The sequence below is a fragment of the Dryas octopetala genome, chromosome 3, assembly GCF_963921425.1.
Source record: "Dryas octopetala chromosome 3, drDryOcto1.1, whole genome shotgun sequence".
NCBI classification, from domain to species: Eukaryota; Viridiplantae; Streptophyta; class Magnoliopsida; order Rosales; family Rosaceae; genus Dryas; species Dryas octopetala.
Window position 1 is genome coordinate 7,338,980 of NC_141368.1, and position 18,516 is coordinate 7,357,495.

The 18,516-nt window shown below is 36.5% G+C and overlaps 3 protein-coding genes across 4 annotated transcripts; all 3 read right to left on the reverse strand.

Annotated features, from left to right (window-relative positions):
- Nucleotides 1–1,022: 1,022 nt before the first annotated feature.
- LOC147290313 (bark storage protein A-like) lies at nucleotides 1,023–3,849 on the reverse strand. The gene is made up of 6 exons (XM_086236990.1): nucleotides 3,239–3,849; nucleotides 3,042–3,109; nucleotides 2,646–2,801; nucleotides 2,363–2,566; nucleotides 2,021–2,200; nucleotides 1,023–1,538 (listed from the first exon to the last, which is right to left on the reverse strand). The coding sequence occupies exons 1-6, from the start codon at nucleotides 3,468–3,470 to the stop codon at nucleotides 1,365–1,367; spliced, it is 1,014 nt and encodes a 337-aa protein (XP_086093116.1). The 5' UTR covers nucleotides 3,471–3,849; the 3' UTR covers nucleotides 1,023–1,364.
- A 501-nt stretch (nucleotides 3,850–4,350) lies between these two features.
- On the reverse strand, nucleotides 4,351–9,972 carry LOC147290314 (3-phosphoinositide-dependent protein kinase 2-like). The gene is made up of 11 exons (XM_086238477.1): nucleotides 9,356–9,972; nucleotides 8,170–8,350; nucleotides 7,954–8,006; nucleotides 7,471–7,572; nucleotides 7,292–7,400; nucleotides 7,125–7,203; nucleotides 6,728–6,893; nucleotides 6,445–6,579; nucleotides 6,157–6,314; nucleotides 5,349–5,571; nucleotides 4,351–4,951 (listed from the first exon to the last, which is right to left on the reverse strand). The coding sequence occupies exons 1-11, from the start codon at nucleotides 9,533–9,535 to the stop codon at nucleotides 4,868–4,870; spliced, it is 1,470 nt and encodes a 489-aa protein (XP_086094603.1). The 5' UTR covers nucleotides 9,536–9,972; the 3' UTR covers nucleotides 4,351–4,867.
- Nucleotides 9,973–10,716: 744 nt separating this feature from the next.
- On the reverse strand, nucleotides 10,717–14,357 carry LOC147290315 (transcription factor-like protein). 2 transcript variants are annotated; one of them, XM_086236632.1, is made up of 4 exons: nucleotides 14,028–14,357; nucleotides 13,196–13,692; nucleotides 11,407–12,318; nucleotides 10,717–11,242 (listed from the first exon to the last, which is right to left on the reverse strand). In XM_086236632.1, the coding sequence occupies exons 1-4, from the start codon at nucleotides 14,190–14,192 to the stop codon at nucleotides 10,957–10,959; spliced, it is 1,860 nt and encodes a 619-aa protein (XP_086092758.1). In that variant the 5' UTR covers nucleotides 14,193–14,357; the 3' UTR covers nucleotides 10,717–10,956. The 2 variants fall into 2 exon arrangements, with proteins under 2 accessions (XP_086092758.1, XP_086092759.1); XM_086236633.1 differs by having other exon boundaries at nucleotides 11,102–11,242; nucleotides 11,381–12,318.
- Between the last annotated feature and the right edge of the window lie 4,159 nt (nucleotides 14,358–18,516).

Below are 18,516 nucleotides of genomic sequence, written 5' to 3' on the forward strand. Positions count from 1 at the left end.
TTCCCTAGCTAGTCCATGCTGCATGAAAATCCTACTTTTGTATCCTTTCTCTTGTGATGGTATCTCACACAATTCAATCAAAACAGAGCACTACTGGTCACAATCTCAAGCAATATTGTCTAAATATATGCATATACTTGCACTGTGATCAAGCATGCATCAAATGCCTCGACTATCAAGGACAGCCCTAAGAACATGGGGTTTGAGATGAACCATAAAAATTGGACTCTCGACGCTTAATATACATTATTTAGGCTTAACATAGTATATAAGTATAAAAATAAATTTATTAGGGGCCCTCAACATTTTGGAGTCTGAGGCGGTTGTCTACTTTGTTTACCCTCATGACCACCCCTACCAACGGGGGAGGATCTAGCAAGGTGCAAATGGGGTCAATTGACTCCATGAATTCATATTTCTTCCCCTAGATGTAGAAGCTTTGACCTCATGACTCATAGTTTGTTTGTTAAATTTTGGAGGCAAGATGTTTACAGAAATGCCTCAAAGAGGCTAAGGTGAAGAGAGGGCGCAGTTGAGCACATCATGTGTTTGGGAGGAGGCTATTCTTTTACTAATTGGCTCATCCATGATTCTTGCAAATTTGCAATTCTTCTAATGAGTTCTGACTTTTTCCCCCTAAGTTCCATATTTTCTCCTCTCCAAGCAGCCACCTATCACTTGATATGCTCCATTATGGTGTTATTTGCTTTAAGTGAGACTTTGGGTGTTGGGTTGGGCCCTCTCATAAACTAATTCATAGATAAAATCATAAAAGGTTTATTGGCATTGCCTTAGAATCTATTGTTTAAGAGCAAAGGTTGATTTTTTTTTTTTTTAATGTTTAATCCTAATGACTCTTGAGTATTTATGGTTTGTATATGAGCATCTTTAGTTTTTCATTTATTTATTCTTGTTCTATAAAACACCCTTAAAGGAATGAAAACATAATAGCTATTAGTAACCAATTAGCACTAATATCTTGTCCCATTAAAAAATATTTCTGGATCCGCCATTGCCTATCAACCATTAAAATTTGATAATGAGCTTGCATATGACCATACAGAGTCTTGATTAAACCATACTACTTACTTGTGATCCATACAAAGTGCTATACTCTGAAGTCATCAATTGGGCAACAAAAGGAAGTCTAAGTCAAGAGCACTAGAACATGTTTTTCTTACTATATTAGGTTTAAAACTTTAAATAGAACAGTTTCACTATTAATAATGGTTTGAACACAAACCATTTTGAGGAAAACTTCATGACCTAACTACTGGCCTGTAGTAATTTATTGTTGCTCTTATCATACTTGGCGGGTTCTATGGTGCACTAATAACAAACCAGGTTCTCAACTGTCAATGCACTCAATATACATCCCCTGCCCCTGGCAGCTCCTTGATAAATTGTACAACGACCTTGCAAGCGTTTATAGCTGCAAGAGGCCCAAAGGTGTTAATTGAGTTATGTCCTGCTTGTCCTCCTGCTAGATCTGATAGCCCTCGGATGACAATCACTGGGAATCCATTTGACAAGCTTGTCTGCCATGATCACCACCTTTATTAGCTATTTTGTAGATCATATGAATTTTTTGCCAGTATATAAAATGAATAGTACACATTTATATGAAATGCTTGACCATTCCTAGAGAACTAGGGAGGAAAGTAACAAAAATGTTAGACTCTGCAGGCTATGTATAAACTACAAAATTAGTAACTGCCCTCTAATTGGTTGAGTTACTGGTATATATCTATCGGAACTCTTCGCATGCATTTAGAGTGTGTGACCTCTCATCAGGTGAAGGTTTAGGACGGGTAGAGGTGCATTATGGTCAAACTAAAAGTATAGTAATAGGCCAATCCATGTTAAGATTCATCTAGTTTGTGGTTTAAGGAAAATTATGCAGAATTAGAATATCTGGGATATCAGGTGTCAACCAACAATAGCCTACAGTCACCAATTATTAGCCTACATCAAAAGCAATCAAAAAGAAGGGTAAGAGATTCAGCACTTTGAGATTTACCATTACTACAGCTGAACTTTCCATGTCCACAGATGAAACTCGAAAAGTTTGAAACAGGAAGCCCCTGTAAGCTGCATTGTCCACAAAAATGTTGGCTGTTGAGCCCCTAAGACCAACAACTAGCTTAGGCATCTGTGGCAGACACACACTTGTATTCACACATTGGTTCAGTTCAATCCTCTGAAGTAATATGACAGAAGTCACAGTTAGTTTTCAGGAAATTTACTGAGAGGCTTTATAGAAAACAGTTCAACTTATTGATTGTTTCTTTTAATCTTTTGTGTAACTTTCAGTTTGCCCCGGAAAAGGTTCAAGTAGAATGAGGTGATATGGACATCTGACCTCCAAGTGGGCAGCAAGCTGAAGCCACTGCCGAGTAGTGTTTGCCCAAACCAACGGCTGAGCAGTGTTGGGCTTCCCCGACTCAAAAAAGACTTCATAACTAAATCCAATGTCTCCCAACAGGTTATGTCCTCCTTCTGGTACATTGTATCTTTCAAAGTCCAAGTGGGCGATATCATCGGAATCCAAAGTTCCATTTGGGTTCTGTCAGTAAGAATTCTGTTATTAGGAAAAACAAATGGTAGAAGCACATAAAAAGATGAAGGTTTAGAATATACTTTACCACCCACTCCCAGATGCCAGTGTGAACAAACTGTTGAGGAATGGTAACATCACCAATTGACATGGAATTATTGGCATTGCCAGCTATGCCAAAGTGGACAACTCCCACAATATCAAACAGATCCAGAATTTGCTGTGTTGCTGCAGCAGCATTCACCTGATTGAAAGTTTTTTCATCAAGAGATGAAACATTCTGATGGCTTACATTTGTGCAGTTAACATTATATGGTCTGTATGATAACTGCTTAGTAACTTGTATGCATTAAATAGTCTCACTCTAAGAAGCTCTGAGACTGTTATGTCATTCTGGATCCTAAAAACCATAGTTTCCATGCTAAATGACAAGATGAAAGCTAAAATTTGGTGCATTAGGGAACAGTAGAAAAGCATGGTTTACCATTCCAACTCCACATCTCACATAGATGACTTTCTTGTCATGGACCTTTCCCACCCGGAATCTCCGACCTGCAACACCACACTGCCTTTTGGATTAACTAAGCCATAATATGCAATTCTTGTTAAGGGTGAGAAAAAAAAAAAAAAAAAAAAAAGAAGGAAAGGAGCAGTCAGCAGAGAAAAGATAACTATACCAACCTGAGAGATCCACAAAAGGATGTTTTTTATTAGGCTTAAAAGCCCCAGTATGAAAAAAAGCAGCCTCTTCTGGTGGATACACTGTGATGAGGCCAATGTATGGTCCTTTGCGGTTTACTTCTTTGATTAAACTCAAAGATCTCCAGTTTACTGGTAAAGAAAATGAAGAAACAAATAGTAGGGAGATCAAACCCACCATAACCAAGCATTCTGAAACTTTTTTCGCAGTCATGGTCGTGATGGACTAAAAAAAGTAGCTACAAAATAATGAAGCCAGTAAGAACTACAAGCCACTTGTATAGAGCTTATCCCTTTGACTACACTGCAGGCCTTTCATTATTAAATTATAGTTTGGAAGACCGGTAAAATTCAATATATGAAAATATAAAAGTTACACAGATCGAGCATCCTGTTTCAGTGATATGAATAGTGATTCTCTCTGGAAAAGTATAAATTGACTTGTTTATCATCCAACATTTGCGGTTGTGAATATTATATATAGACTATAAACATATAAAAAATCAGGATTAGTTGAACCAGGAAGCGTGGTGCATTATCATTGCTCTCCAGTCGTCAATATTGATCTCTTGAGTAATTAATTGCAGTTCATGTTAGACTATGTCAAAACTGCATGTATAATAATAAGTCATGGAAATAATGACTCAGATAATCATCTGGACACTATTAAACCACTTCAAAGTGTACTTTGATGACAGAAATCTGAGACAGCTTACTGACTCTGAGATTTCAATCTGAGAGTATATTGGGTGATGCTAAAACCATGCATGATCTCCATGAATCTGAACTCTATTAATATTATACTTTTTCTTCGATCTCGTGCTTCCAAATAAACAAGGGATGCGTGCAGTCTAAAAAGAAGGAAAACTTGTAGAAATAAATAAGAAAGCTTTGAAAAAGCACCAGGTACATGAATCATTACTGGCACCCATTTTTGTGGAAGATGTACCAGAGGGTCATGGAATACAAGAGATGAGGTTTATTTAAGTCGGCCTTATTTCAGTCTACAAGTTCCCATGAATAATGAATAGGTATATAAATTACACTAAAGTCTAACCCAGAAGCGTTGCAGGAATCCAATTGTTAATCACAGTGTAAATTACAGTCCAGTACTTAAAATATTAAAAGTAACATAAAAGAGAATTTCCCAATTAGAGTACACGAGCCGAGTCAAGCCAAGTATCAGGATGCTTAATCTTAGGTTTGATTTCCCTTGTAAGCAAGAAAAAAAGGTAACAAAACAAACAATCTCATTCTTCATTTGGTTTCTTAGATATATCTTCTCTTTGATGTAAAGATATTTGAAACTTTCATTAATGGATGGTGGTCTTAAATACAATAAACAAGAAATCATCCCAGCCCCTTTACAGACCCTACAATTAGGACCTCACATAGTACAAAATTATGCCATACAAAGCATGAAATGGACCGAAAACCCCTTGTCACATGCTTGGTTCTAGGCACTTAGAGGGACGGTAGCTTTGCACCATGGAAAAGATGAATCCGCAGACTCCAACCTCTTCGTTAAATAAATAACTATCGGGGGCATCCGTGTTCCTCTACAATATCATAACATCCAAAGAATGTGTCTGTCAAAACCACGTACAGATTTCACCTACTTTGAAGCCCCTCAATTGCCTTCTTCCACTGCCATGCTCTTTGTTTTGCATCCTCAAATGACAGTACCTTTTTTGGCTGAATAATAACATAAATTGTATCAGCAAAAGAAGAAATAAAATGCAGCTACTTAAGAGACTTGAGAAACAATTTCATCAACCCCAGACTGAATAATTACATAAATTGTACATACATCTAATGGTACTGCTAGTGTCACTAAATTTGTTTACCAAATGGTGTGGCAGTGTTTCATTTATTCCAATCTGGGCCCACTCTCAACCTCATTATTTCTAAAATGTAAGATATTGACATGCATATTGAGGCATTATTTGATGAACACATTTGGTGACCCTAGCATTATTGTACATTATAAAAACAAATCTTCTCAATGGTGGAGCCATACTGCAAAATATAAAAGGATACACTGACTGAAGAATATATGCAATTGAGAGAAAACAGAATGGGGACGGCATACCGTAACAATCTTGAACTGTGAAGGACTAGCGACTTGGACACTGAGGTCATTAGAGTTGTCAGACCAAACTACATTCCCTTTCATCATCAGCTTTGCAGGATCCACATAAATCAATTTTGGCTTGTTGGTGAGGATAAGCTGCACCTTCTTGCTCGTCAGTTTTTGAATTTTCTTCACCATTGAGATCATAAGAACAGACTCCCCAGGCTCAAGGAATTGTTGCCTGTTAACATGGTAATAAACAGATTAATAGATCAATGTGGGTTTCATAACAGAAACAGAAAATGCAATATCATAAACTCTGCAAGGAATTCAGGAAGTAATTAGGGAAGAAAGGAAATACTTAAAATGCTATAGAAAGAAACATTACTAATCCTTAAAATACTATAGAAACAAACATTACTTATCACTCCAGCAGATGGAGAACCATATAATCAGGACTACCACTGCAGAAGCATTAACTAGTAAATCTGAAAAACTAGTGCAAATATTCCTTGAATTCTGTCTTAGAAAAACTTACAGGTCATAAAGAACCTAACAACTCCAAATTTAATTAAATGAGCGTCAGTACCAGGGAATCCCACGTAGTATCTAATTCCAGAAAAATACATGGCAAACTTAAAATCAAGTCCAATCATTTCATTCGAACATACTTTTAGATCTGAGATTCTTGCCAAGAAACAAGAATAACATTGCATTTATTATTACCCCAGAGTTCACAACAGAATTTGCAAGAAAAAGAATCTTGGTCACTCAAAGTTGAAGCATAAGTGTTGCTAAGCATGAAGTGGAGGTGTTGAGACAATACCATTTTGAATCAAAGGAGTCAATTGAAGCAAGCCTAGTTACATGGCCAGCTTCAGAAGAAGATGTGGCACCACTGTTACCCTCATTTTGCCTTGCTGCACCATCTCCAATATGTGAAGGGTTCCATGAATTATCACGACCATCATCACCCTCACCTGACTGAACATGAAAAACATAACATACAATGTTTTGAGAGACTATCTAAGAATGCTCCAGCAAAAAAGGAACAATAAGGAAGAGTTGGATTTCTCTGTATTAACAGTTTAAAACAAAAATAAAAAAGCCATACCCCTGTCTCCAACGCAAGTTTTGGAGGGGTTTGGCCTCTTATGTTTTTCCAGTCAATTCCTTTAAAGAAAGGATGCATCTTCAGTGCAGCGTAACCATCAGGTCCAGCACCTGGTCTCCTGCAAGGATCTAAATCCTGCAGCATAACCATTTTAAAAAGGATATCATCAACAAAAGAAAAGTTATTGCATAGAGAGGAAAGAAATATTTAAAGGGGGGAGTAAGCCCCTAGCAGGATTACTAACAGAAGTTAGATTGACGATAAGCATAAGTTAGTAGCTTACCAGTAGCCGGTCAATAAGGTCTTTAGCTTCCTCTGAAAAATAATTTGGAAACCTAATATCTCTTGCTATAATTCTTTGGAAAATAAGCCACTCGCTTGCATCTTTGAAAGGAGAAGTTCCTGAAAGCATTTGGTACAAGGTGCAGCCAAGTGCCCAGAGGTCATTTCTGTTTTGATATGTTCAAACGAGCAAAAAAAAATGTTATCCTACATAGGTCAGTTACTATTAAGAACAGACAAAATAAACTGAGGGGAAAAAAAAAAAAAAAGACAAAAGACAAACTACTTGCCAAAAATAGTAAAAAAAATCTACAAGCTTTACACTAAGCTTAAGAATTCATTTAGAAAAAAAAAAAAAAAAAGTACCAAGCTTCAGTGACTTCTCACAAGTCCCTTACCCAAAAGTTGCAGGAGAAGAATTCAGGACTTCTGGAGGGACATATGCAGCTGTCCCCACAAATGTGCAGGCCTTATCATCTAGACAAGGCATCAACAAAACAATTTCATCATATTACTCAAAAAACAGAACCATGCAGCCATTGCCTGATTAAAATTATAAACATACCTGATGCTGCATTTGGAAGAACTGTAATTCGGCTATCCTGCATAGGCTTTACGCTTCCAAAATCAGCAATCTTGATATTACCCTCTGATGTAAGTAGCAAGTTCTCTGGCTGCCATTAAAAAATTCATTAGCATGTTCACATGACCTTAAATTGCACAAGTATATTCTTAAGAATATACCTTTATATCTCTATGTATCAATCCCATACTGTGTATGTATTCAAGTGCGTCTACAACTTCTGCTGCATAGAAGCGAGCTTCATCCTCAGACAGACGACCTTTCTGTACACAATTTAACAAAATAGTGGATACAGTAGAATGGCAATCTAGAAGGAGATGAGCACCATGAACTGGAAGCATGTTAACATATTTGATAAAACATAATATTTTGATACTAGAAATTAGGAACATCATGCAAGTAGGTACTTTGGCAAAAACATATTTTGAGCTAAAAAATAAAGAAGAAGTCATGCTAGATCAGCACAGTAATTTGGAAAGGTAATGAAATTTCAAGAACGAAATACATATTCACCATATTGATATGTAAATAAGTATGAAAAATCTCATCATAAAATGAATTCTTCTCATGAAAAAGTAGATGCAGAGGTAATTCCAAAATAACATGGAAAGCACATGCTATAAGCTTTTTAGATTAAAGCTTACCCTAGTTATTTGATCAAAAAGTTCACCACCTTCACAGGATTCAAGTGCCATGTCTTCACAAAAAATAAAAGAGACCAGTGTCAATGAGATTCCAGAATGGGCAAACATACAATAAATAACAGAAAATAAAAAACACTGACCCATAAGGAAATAAGTGAATCTGAATCAAATACAGAAAACATAGACTTTGAAGAGGTTACAACTAAGAATACCTACACAGTGAAAAGGTATCTTGAAATGTAAAAAATAGTCGCACGATGCCTGGATGATCTAGCTGATCAAGAACAATACGTTCCAGCTTCACATAAGCTGTTTTATTTTCTTTGGTGATGAATTTTTTGTCCATGATCTTTAAAGCGTAGACATCTCCTGTGTCCTTCTTCTTTGCTCTCACAACCTGAAATTTATTGACAATAAGAGACGAATAAGAATCCTAGAAATTTTAAGCATCGTAAACAGTTCAGAAACCTCATGTAGAGTATCATGAATAAATTCTTTCATCGATTATAAGTTTTGAAACATGTTCATTACCAAAAACCATATAACCACAAAACAAAACAAAAAACTATGAGAAAGGGCAAATGGAATAAAGGACAAATTGACAACATATAACATTAAAATCTCCAGGCATATGCTTGTGTCAGAGAGAAAGAGAAAGAGACGAAGACGGTAGAGGGGAGGAGGGAGAGAGAGAGGTCGTACAAAATAAACCAAATAATTAAAAAAAATCATATAGAATAATATACACTATCTACAGTTTTATCGAAAATATAAAATGCTTAAAATTTGTGTCAGTTTCACGCACCAAATATTCAAGCAAATTGATAAAATATCACCCCCATAACAAAATTTCAGGTAACCTCCATGTCACTCTGAGACATACCAGCATGATAACATATTGACTGACTAAAAATCCTATGTCTTTTAATTTACTATAACCTCACACCAACCAAATGCAGGTTTGAGTAAGAACCAATGTACTCAAGTATCCCAACTCTAGGAAACTGATCAAACCATATAACAGTTCTTTTTCCCCTTCCATTACACCGTAAGACTTTTGCAATTAGTTCATTAGTTTACTCAAAGAAAGGTAGAAAAAGATATAACCAAAAACAGGGCCTCCCCTCAAACCAGACCTTACAAGGCTTGTAACAAATTAATACAATCTAGAAGTGAATAGCATCTATAGAATGCCAACAACTCTTATTAAAAAATGCCAAAAGACCCAACAAAATTTACAGCACATGCAACTCATTAATTTACATATCAATTACACCATGCAAACACAACTACTAAACAAAAATATGGCATCCCACCAATCTACAACAAAACCCAGATGACAAAAGACCTTAACAAAATCAAAACAATAGGAACCAAAAAAATGAGCAAATTAAAAGCGGACCTTGGAGTAGGAGCCAACGCCATAGATCTTGCCCAATTCAAAGTCTTGAATGGTGAAATTCTCTTGGGGAGCCCTGAAAGCAAAGCTCTTGGATCTTGGAACATTATTGTTATTGGCAGCATTAGAAGAAGTCCCCTGAATCTTCAACTTAGCATCAAAATCTTTCTCCATTGCCAACATATCTATCTATCTATCACTCTGACAATTCCTCTAACATAGTGGCACCAAGACCACCACTTTCTCTCTCTAGAAACCCATTTTCTCTTTCTGCAGTAAAAGCCTTGGGAGGAGAGCAAAGACCATGAATTGGAATGGATGGGAGAGGAGCCTGCCTGCCCGCCTGCCTCTCTCTTTCTCTAATAATATTCTTTTCTGAAAAAGAAAAGGTGAAGGATTGGATTCCCTATTGCTGAAATGTGGGTATGTGTGTATATTCTGAGGAGGCGAGCAGCTTTAGCTTTGGTTCCGATTTCAAAACCCTAGAAAGTAGAGAGAAATTGGATTATTGTGGAATTGGGTAATGGAGAGAGAGAGAGAGAGAGAGAGAGAGAGAGAGAGAGAATGGAATTGAATTGAATTTTATTAGTTGTTATTGAATGGAGGAGAGGGAGGGAGGTATGGGGATGGAAGAAGAGAAGAGAGAGTGGGCACATGCCACATGGGATTCAATGATGAATGGATGGAATGGATGGCTCCCAAGGCCTAAAAAAGGAAACAGGATATGTGGCAATGCATACATAATTACATATCAGCATATGCATTTGCTTGCTGCCTATGAATTATTATGAATAATTGTAAGCTTTTAACCCTTTTATGGATAATGGATAATGGATATGGAGGAGGACCATTGCAATGCCCATTGGGCCTCCTCTCTAGTCTAGGCTTCTATCTCCCAAACTTTCATTCAGGCCAGCTGGTACTAGTAGTCTAATAGTAAGTTAGCAGCCCTTCTTTATTATGATTCAAAGCTTTGGTTGCACATGCACCACCGTATCATATATATAGCAATAGAGAGCTTTAAAGAGGGAAAGAAAGGGATGGCATGTGAAGGCTATCAAGCTGCCCCCTCAATCAAATCTAATTATCTGAATTGTTTATTTTTTATGTCCGACTTTTAATTGAAGGGTACACCATTTTTTACTTAACTAAATTTCCCTAGAATGTTGATAAAACATGAAATAGGCTGTTGATAAAGCATGAAATCAAGTTATATGTTTTTGTTTTTTAATCAGAATACTTTCTACTGAAAGAAGTTATGCTTGATGATATATGGCATATGCACACTTCTGCTACTTTACGTTGAACAATGTGTGTCTTAGGTCAATAACAAATATTTTCCACTCACCTAAAAGAAAAAACAATTTCAATCAACTAAAATGGCATTCGCGTGGATTGCCAACTTGGTTAAATATTGACGAAGTTGAATCATAGATGGTATTAGTTTCAATGGAAGGTCCAGATGATCCTGTTAGCAGCTAAAACATGAGAAATAGTAATACAACAAAAAATTTGCAAAAATTTCCCCACATATCGTCCACACTGAAGAAATAGCTTTGCATAAAACCTCCTATAGCGTTTTCAATTCCACTGCCATTCACTACTCAGTTTTCATTGCCTGGACCATGGCCATTTTGTTGGTTTTGCTCCCCAATACCTCCATCTCCATCCCCATAATGAACCCATGGTAGCATCGACTCAAACAAGACCGCCAGTGCATTTCGATTTGCAACATCACGGGGAGCATGGCCACCCTCGATTGGATTGCCAACATGGTGCTCATTATGCGCAATATCCCCCATCCTTGGGTCGACCATGAAATGTTGTATATTTTCAGGTGGGGCAGATGGCAGTGAATAAGAGAAATCTGAAACCAATAAGTGGGCATACCTATGGCGAACAACAAGCAGGCGGTCAGTCATTCTCCCAAATACACAATAATCTGAAATTCAAGCTTCATTATGCAGATATAAACTTTATAAGTTAATTCAACAGTAATGAACTAGATATAGGAAAGTTGTAGCTTACGTGCAACAATGTGGCTGCATACTTACTCATTTTTCTCAGATGAGAATGCTTCTTTTCTCACACATACCCAATCGTTCTTATCACTACTATTATGTTGTAGTGTTTCAATCACCAGTTGTGCAGCCTCCCTCAGCAATTTCTGCAGATCTGGGAGCCTCCATATGATATGATTACTCTCAACATATATGTTTATCAGGTGATCCAAGGATGGGAGTCCTACTTGATCTGCTTGGAAAAATGCATCTTTGAGTATACTTGTCCACACCTTCTCCTTCAAAGGTACCTTTGCCACTAATTTCTTTAAGACTGAGGGGTGAAGCATTAATGCCTGCTTCATAAGATCAGTTGAAGTAGCTTTATCAGTTTCCATATGTGCACTTTTTGAAGATTCCTCCTTCTCAAGATAAAAACGGCAAACAGCAAGAGAATATGAAAAATTCGGAAACAACCATAAGGAGTTATCACTTTTATATTCTTCAGAGAACTGTTCTAGCCATGCATACTCCTCTGCCCTCAAAGAAAAATAGTCAATACAGAACATGGCCCCCATCGGATCATCAGAATCTAGTGAAAGTAACAACTTGGAAACTTCTAAAGCAGATCGATGACAACCACGCCTATCCATACTTTTCATGTGAGTAAACAGTGCCATGAACAGAGGCTTGTTTGTTTCATGGCTGTATTTCAGTTGGCAATTACCCTGCAAGGGGGTGAACATTGGATTCCATGCACATTCCAAAGCATACAAGCACTTTGTGATTGCATCTGCTGACATCTGATGCTCACCCACAAACTTAAAGTACTCTGCCATGGTTATAAGTGAATCCAAATGATAAGGATTGTATAATAAAACACTTGCAATGCCATTGAGATCATGTATAGCTTTGGCAGCTTCAAATGCACTCTGAGCTTGACGGTAGGATGATGAATGTACATATCTGCACATAAGAATAAAATCAGGATCATGATGCATGCATCAATACCAACAAAAAATGATATGGGATCAAATATCATAGGTCATGATTATACTGATCTTGAGCATATTCGGATGAACTGTAATCAGTGAACATAAACAATGTGACGGGAAAAAATAGGCAAAAACTAAAATCTGAAAGAAAGAAAGCAAAGATGAAAATCAACAGTTGAAGGGAGAGATCGCTCTCACCCTTGAGATTAATCTGCAACCAAATTCTGTGCTCCTACACTGAAAGAGTACAGAAGGTTTGATCTTAAAACACAGTTAGCATTGCTTATAGTGCAGGATACCACAATCCTGATAATAGCTGGACTATGACTATGTGGTACCAATGATTTTTTTGTAAAGAGTGTACTCCTTATCAGTTAGCATTATTCAATGTCATACAAGCATCAACCATTTGTCTTGTGCAAGGTGCTGCATTTGAGTGTTACCAAACAGCGAACCGCATTTGATTGAATTTTCAATCACAGAGCCCAAAGTTCAAAACTCATGACTATACTTGTAATATGGTTTCAAACTTTCAGTCATATGAGGATTTTATATTAAAAAACTCCCTGTGGTACTCTACATTTTTGCATGTCTTACTGTCCCTTTAAATCAACTTTCACAATAAAATCCCATGAATATGATTGGCAAACACAATTCAACTACATTACAATATACATACTTGCACGTGCAGCTGTTGTCTACAAAACTCATTATAGGTCCACCAAAGCATGGCTCATACTACATATTTGAGAACTACTTTCTTGACTATGATGAACAATTCTCCACATAGAGCTTAAGCCCATCAATAGCACTAGTAATTAATACTAAGCAACATGAAATCATCTTACCTAAAGTGGTGGTATCCCTCGCTCGTTTGAAGAAATTCCATGGACAAAGAACCATCCCAGCGAGGCCAATGCTCTGATGGAGTGACAAGGATAGTCTTTCTAGGATTATGACCACCGCGTCTTCCACCACGCACCGGTCTAGAACTGCCACTTTGCTGATTTTTCTCAAAAGACTTCACCACCTTAGAGCCAAAGATTCTTCGCAGCTCATTTTCAGCATTCAAAAACTTGGGATCCACTTGTAATATGGAGGGTGCACATGCCTTAGTCAAATTATCACAATCTTTTGTGCCAGCTGCTTTTTGAGGGACATCCAAAAGAATATCATCCAAGGGCTTTTCGGCTTTGGATGTTCTTGAAGAAGAAGCCTCTTTCTCTTTGCCTTTCTTCTTTTTCTTCTTCTTTGATTTTTGATTGGATGTTGTTGAAACTACATCAACCTTAGTTTTCAGCTCAGACACAGTCAAGGGTTCATCACCAGTTTCTGACTCATCCCCCTGCAGCCATCCAAAATAACAATTAAACATCCAAAGTAAAACACAACACTTCTACAGAATCCAATAGCAACCCACCAACAAGTTCATCATACAGAGTATTGAATAAGAAAATAAAGAAAATTTAACATCCAAAGTAAAACCCTTCTGCAGAATCCAATAGCAACCCATCAACAGCTTCATCATGCAGAGTATTGAATAATAAAATAACGAAAATTTAATCATTCTATTTTGTTTCAATTTCTTAAAATCCACTTCAACAAGCCTGGGAATATTGAATAAGAAAATAAAATTTATTTACAAAAAAAAAAGAAAAAAAAAAAAGAACAGAATAGAACCTGGTTGTCAAGGTCATCATCATCGTCGTTGAGGAGGTCGAAGGGATTGATTGAAGCCTTGCCGTTCAGCTGGCGGTCTTCTTCTTCTTCTTCATGGTGGTCTGATTCTATTTGTTGGTTTTCTTCTTGTTCCTTCAAAACTTTCTTCAGCAATCGACCCGACATCGCCGCAATAACCCCAATTCGAATTCAGAGCCTTGTAATCAAATCAGCTTCACTATCAAACAAATGAAAAACCCAAATAATCAGAACGCCGCGAAAGTGAGCTGCTTGTGTACAAATGAAAACGATTATGATATCCCAATACGGAGAGGAAAATCACGGCGGCTTCACTCGATCGCTCCCTTCCTCAATTTGCCACGTCAATAATATTTATACTTTTTTTGTTGGTGAAAATAATATTTATAAGGTCTTTGGTTTGCAAATTATATTAGATTAAATTATTACTCAAAATTACCGGCCAAAAAGAAATTATTACTTAAAAATTATAATTAGGTTAGACTATATTTTACTATGAAAAATTTAAAATTTTGATATATTTGGCATAGGTCAATTTCACTTTACACGCTTCAAGTATAGGTCATTTTTCACTTTAGTATCCGATATTCAAAACGTATCAATATGAAATCTAAAATTTATAAAAATTGTAATTAATGTGTCAATTCCGTTAACTTTTCTATCAGTTTTGACTACATACAGCATGTGTGGAATTCACTTATACTGATGTGGACAGTAAATTATGTCATGGGGATAAAAACAAATTAAAAAGATTACAGCCTAGTTCTCCCTTTCTAAGATCCACCATAATAATGTAAGAAGTAATCTCGACTTACAACTTAATAAATGATTAGCATGTTAGAAATTACAAGGTTACAAGGTTAGAAATTAGAACTGATAACTCAGAGGAGATGAGGGTGAGAAGTGAGTTCAGTGACAAGGAAGGAGTGAGAACTAAACATATCTACTAATTGGAGAAGATGAGGGAACTCGGAAAGGGAGAGATGAGGGAGGAAGGAGACGTGTGGATGAACGAGATATTTTTATATATTTAGTTTTAATGTTATATTTTAATTTTTTAATATATAATAATTTAATTGCCTTTTTCTAATTTCTTTTTGGTTATTTTGTTTGTCCATGTGGCATTTTTTATCTTGCATGTCAGGATAAATGGATCTCACACATGCCACATAGTCAAAACTAACAGAAAAGTTAACGGAAATGTCACATTACAATTTTTATAAACTTTAGATTTCATGTTGAAACGTTTTGAATATCGAGCACTAAAATGAAAAACAACCTATACTTGAAGGGTGCAAAGTATAATTGACCCATTTGGCATAATATATGACATACAATATGATTAGGTTAGAGATTAGACCATACCCAAATTTTTTACTAACATGCATATGGTCAGCCCTGATATTCTAAGAACCTCAAATCTTAAGAGTCATACTTTGAAATCGATGCTAATAGGGTTGACCCCTAGATTCTAGGGACCTAAGATGAATCATGAAAATGGAACCTTCAACTCTTTATATACATCATTTGGGCCTAACACAATATATAAAAATATTAGACTTAATTATAGCAATAATCCATGACTTAAATCCCGAATATCACTTTAGTCCATGAATTTCATTTTGGAATTTTAGAGTCCATTTACTTTTGCAAAAGTATCACTTTAGTCCTTTTTATAACTTATGTTTCTTTTTCTGTCTAAAACATCTATGTGCCACGCTTGTGATTCATATTTGAAGGGTATTTTTGTCCTCACAGTACTCTACCCTTTTTCCAACATCTCATCTGGCACAACACTTTTCAAAATTAATTAGAAGAATAAGAAAGCAACCAACACATGGGCAAGAGCGGGATGAATGAGTAAAGGTTGGATGAGACATTGGAGGAGAGGTAGGGCATTGTGAGGATGAAAATACCCCTCAGATATGGGTCACATGTACAACACATGAGTGTTTTAGAGGGAAAATGTAACAAAAGTTTTAAAAGGACTAAAGTGGAACTCTTGCAATAGTTCATGGACTCCAAAATTCCAAAATAAAATTCACAAACTAAACTAATACTCAATGTATAGTTCATAGACTATTGCTATAATTAACTGTATATGAAAGTTAACTGTATATAAAGGATCTATAAGATTTGGGCCTCTCCACCTTCCCTCAAGGTCCTAAACGCTAAATACCAAACACTTAATACTTGATCCTGCAACATGAACCACTGACCTAAGACCTTGAACTTGAGGGCTCGTTTGGTTTGTAGAATTGATTTCTTGAGAAATAAATTCCTATGTCTTTTCTAGGGGAAAAGGAATGTAAGATTCTCATTACTGTGTTTGATAATGTTGAGAAAGTAAACCAATAATTAACTTTTTATTTCTATTTCCATGTTTGGTTTGAACATGAATAAAAAATAAATGTTGTTCAGTTTTCCAATTATACACTTATCTATTAAACAAAGAATAAATAGAATATGAAAATCGAGTTGTTTTGGATAAAATTTGGCATTTTTAAATATTAGCAAGGGCATATTTGCAAAAAAAAAAGTGAAATGCTTTCTTAAGAGGGGGAAAACAAAACCCAAGCTGGAAGGAGAGATTTATTTACTCCCCTTTGGGTGTATCAGATTCTCATGGATCAGGAAACCATTTTTCATCCTTGCACTTATTAAACGTGAGAATGAAATTAATTTCTCATTCCCAGGTCTCAAAACGTGAACCAAATGAACCCTGAATGCTAGACCTTGTTGAATCTTGAACCCAACCCATGACCTTCCACAGATCTCAACCTGGACCATAGACCCCAGGCTTAGATCATTTACACCAAACTCGAACCTCAAACTTTGGACTTTGGACTTAAACCGTGAAACTCCAAGACAGACTCCCTCTGTGTGCTAATTTCTTTTGCCATATAACAGGTGTGAACGGTTGCATAGTCATTTTGTCCAATTTTGTTTTTGTTTTTGTTAAGTTCTGTCTCCACGTACTCTCCATATATATTTGCTAAGAAAATGAACATGTTCTTGGTTTCGACACCCTCTGTTTGAAGTCTTGCTCTTTTTTTTTTTTGGTCAAAGAAGTCTTACTCTTGCATGCATTTTTAAGTGTCTTGACATTGCATTATCAACTATATGCTTCTTTCAAACTGTATCGTGATTATGCATGTACTCAACTTCAATTTATACAGCTACTTTATTAGAGCTACGTCTCTCCAATGTTCATTTGTAGCAAATGTGTTTTAAACTAAGTTTGCAAGATAACTAATGCTCGATGAAATATCATTTTGGTCCCATCTTTTGTTGTCATGTACTTGTTGGCCTAGTTCAAAAGAGCTGCAGCCTTCAGTACTCATGTGTTGTGATACTTGTAATGTTCAAGAAAAGTGGCTCGATTAAAGTATTGGCTCAATCCCACATCAGATTTGTAAAAAGTCATCATCAATGTCTTGCGGTTAATTCAATATGATATTAGACAATCACTGGAATTCAAAAATTTCAGCTCTAAGAAGTAGGCTGGCTAATAATGCATTATGCATATTAAACTTAATATAATGGCTTCATGCAGAGTTGCAAACAGCTGAAAGTTCTCCTTTTGTTGTTGTTATTGCAGGATATGCAATGTAATTGGCTACTTGTCACTTTGGTGCCAGATTCTTTGGGATATGTATCTTGCTTTGGTTTCTAATAATTTGATCAAATCATTGTGTATATATGTATTTGACCAAAAAAAGAAGAAGTTCTGTATCTATGCAAAATCCTATTCATGCAGCATGCATGCCAAAAGCAAAAAGGAATTGTACTGTATCCGCCGAACTGGCACTGCATGCCAAGGAAGGAAAAACATTACCTCTCTAGCTTGTGGACCATGCATTGTGCTTTTATGTTCATAACGTGCTGATGTGTCATCAGCCATTGAAACTGTTTGATCCACAAAATGAGTATATTAGAGTGATGCGTGTAATCTTTCTTGTAACAAAGGAAGGCACGGGAAGAAGAGGATCGAATTCGAACTTTGACCTTGAAAGTATATAAGAAAAACATTAAATAAAGTGTCATTCATTGGTATATAGAAAAGCTAGTTACACAAAATTGCTTCAAGCACCTACAGAACTAGAAGCGCCCCATATTTGAAAAGAGAAGAAAAACGGGTTATTCACATTTCATTTGATGGTGAAAAATAGAGATGCATGTCTCTAAAGTTCCCCGCAATAACCTCAATTGACAGCACGGATAGCTGAATTAGACCGAATATCTATATTTGTGTGTGCGGCTCATAAAAGTGTGTGGTCGAACTCATCGATCAGCCTACAGCACAATAGAAGCTGGCACTGGCAGCTAGCCGCGGACAATGGAGGGGGAGAGTGGGGGGTCCAACACCAAAGGGCTTAGGGCAGGGGATGAGTTTATAACTTTGTATATAATGTGGGTGCCAGGCATGTGAGTGGATTCGAGCATATGCATGATGATTACTCACACCAAC

What these genes read in the sequence shown, in the direction of transcription:
- LOC147290313 (XM_086236990.1), bottom strand. Translation starts at nt 3,470, where the DNA reads ATGACTGCGAAAAAAGTTTCAGAATGCTTGGTTATGGTGGGTTTGATC. An exon ending in TCCTTTTGTGGATCTCTCAG is followed by an intron (nt 3,110 to 3,238) that starts GTTGGTATAGTT and finishes GTGGTGTTGCAG; the next exon opens with GTCGGAGATTCCGGGTGGGA. An exon ending in AGCTTGCTGCCCACTTGGAG is followed by an intron (nt 2,201 to 2,362) that starts GTCAGATGTCCA and finishes ATATTACTTCAG; the next exon opens with AGGATTGAACTGAACCAATG.
- LOC147290314 (XM_086238477.1), bottom strand. Translation starts at nt 9,535, where the DNA reads ATGTTGGCAATGGAGAAAGATTTTGATGCTAAGTTGAAGATTCAGGGG. An exon ending in ACCTTATTGACCGGCTACTG is followed by an intron (nt 6,580 to 6,727) that starts GTAAGCTACTAA and finishes GTTATGCTGCAG; the next exon opens with GATTTAGATCCTTGCAGGAG. An exon ending in GACTCCTTTGATTCAAAATG is followed by an intron (nt 5,572 to 6,156) that starts GTATTGTCTCAA and finishes CCATGTTAACAG; the next exon opens with GCAACAATTCCTTGAGCCTG.
- LOC147290315 (XM_086236632.1), bottom strand. Translation starts at nt 14,192, where the DNA reads ATGTCGGGTCGATTGCTGAAGAAAGTTTTGAAGGAACAAGAAGAAAAC. An exon ending in GAGGGATACCACCACTTTAG is followed by an intron (nt 12,319 to 13,195) that starts GTAAGATGATTT and finishes TCTTATGTGCAG; the next exon opens with ATATGTACATTCATCATCCT. An exon ending in TTCTCATCTGAGAAAAATGA is followed by an intron (nt 11,243 to 11,406) that starts GTAAGTATGCAG and finishes TGTTCGCCATAG; the next exon opens with GTATGCCCACTTATTGGTTT.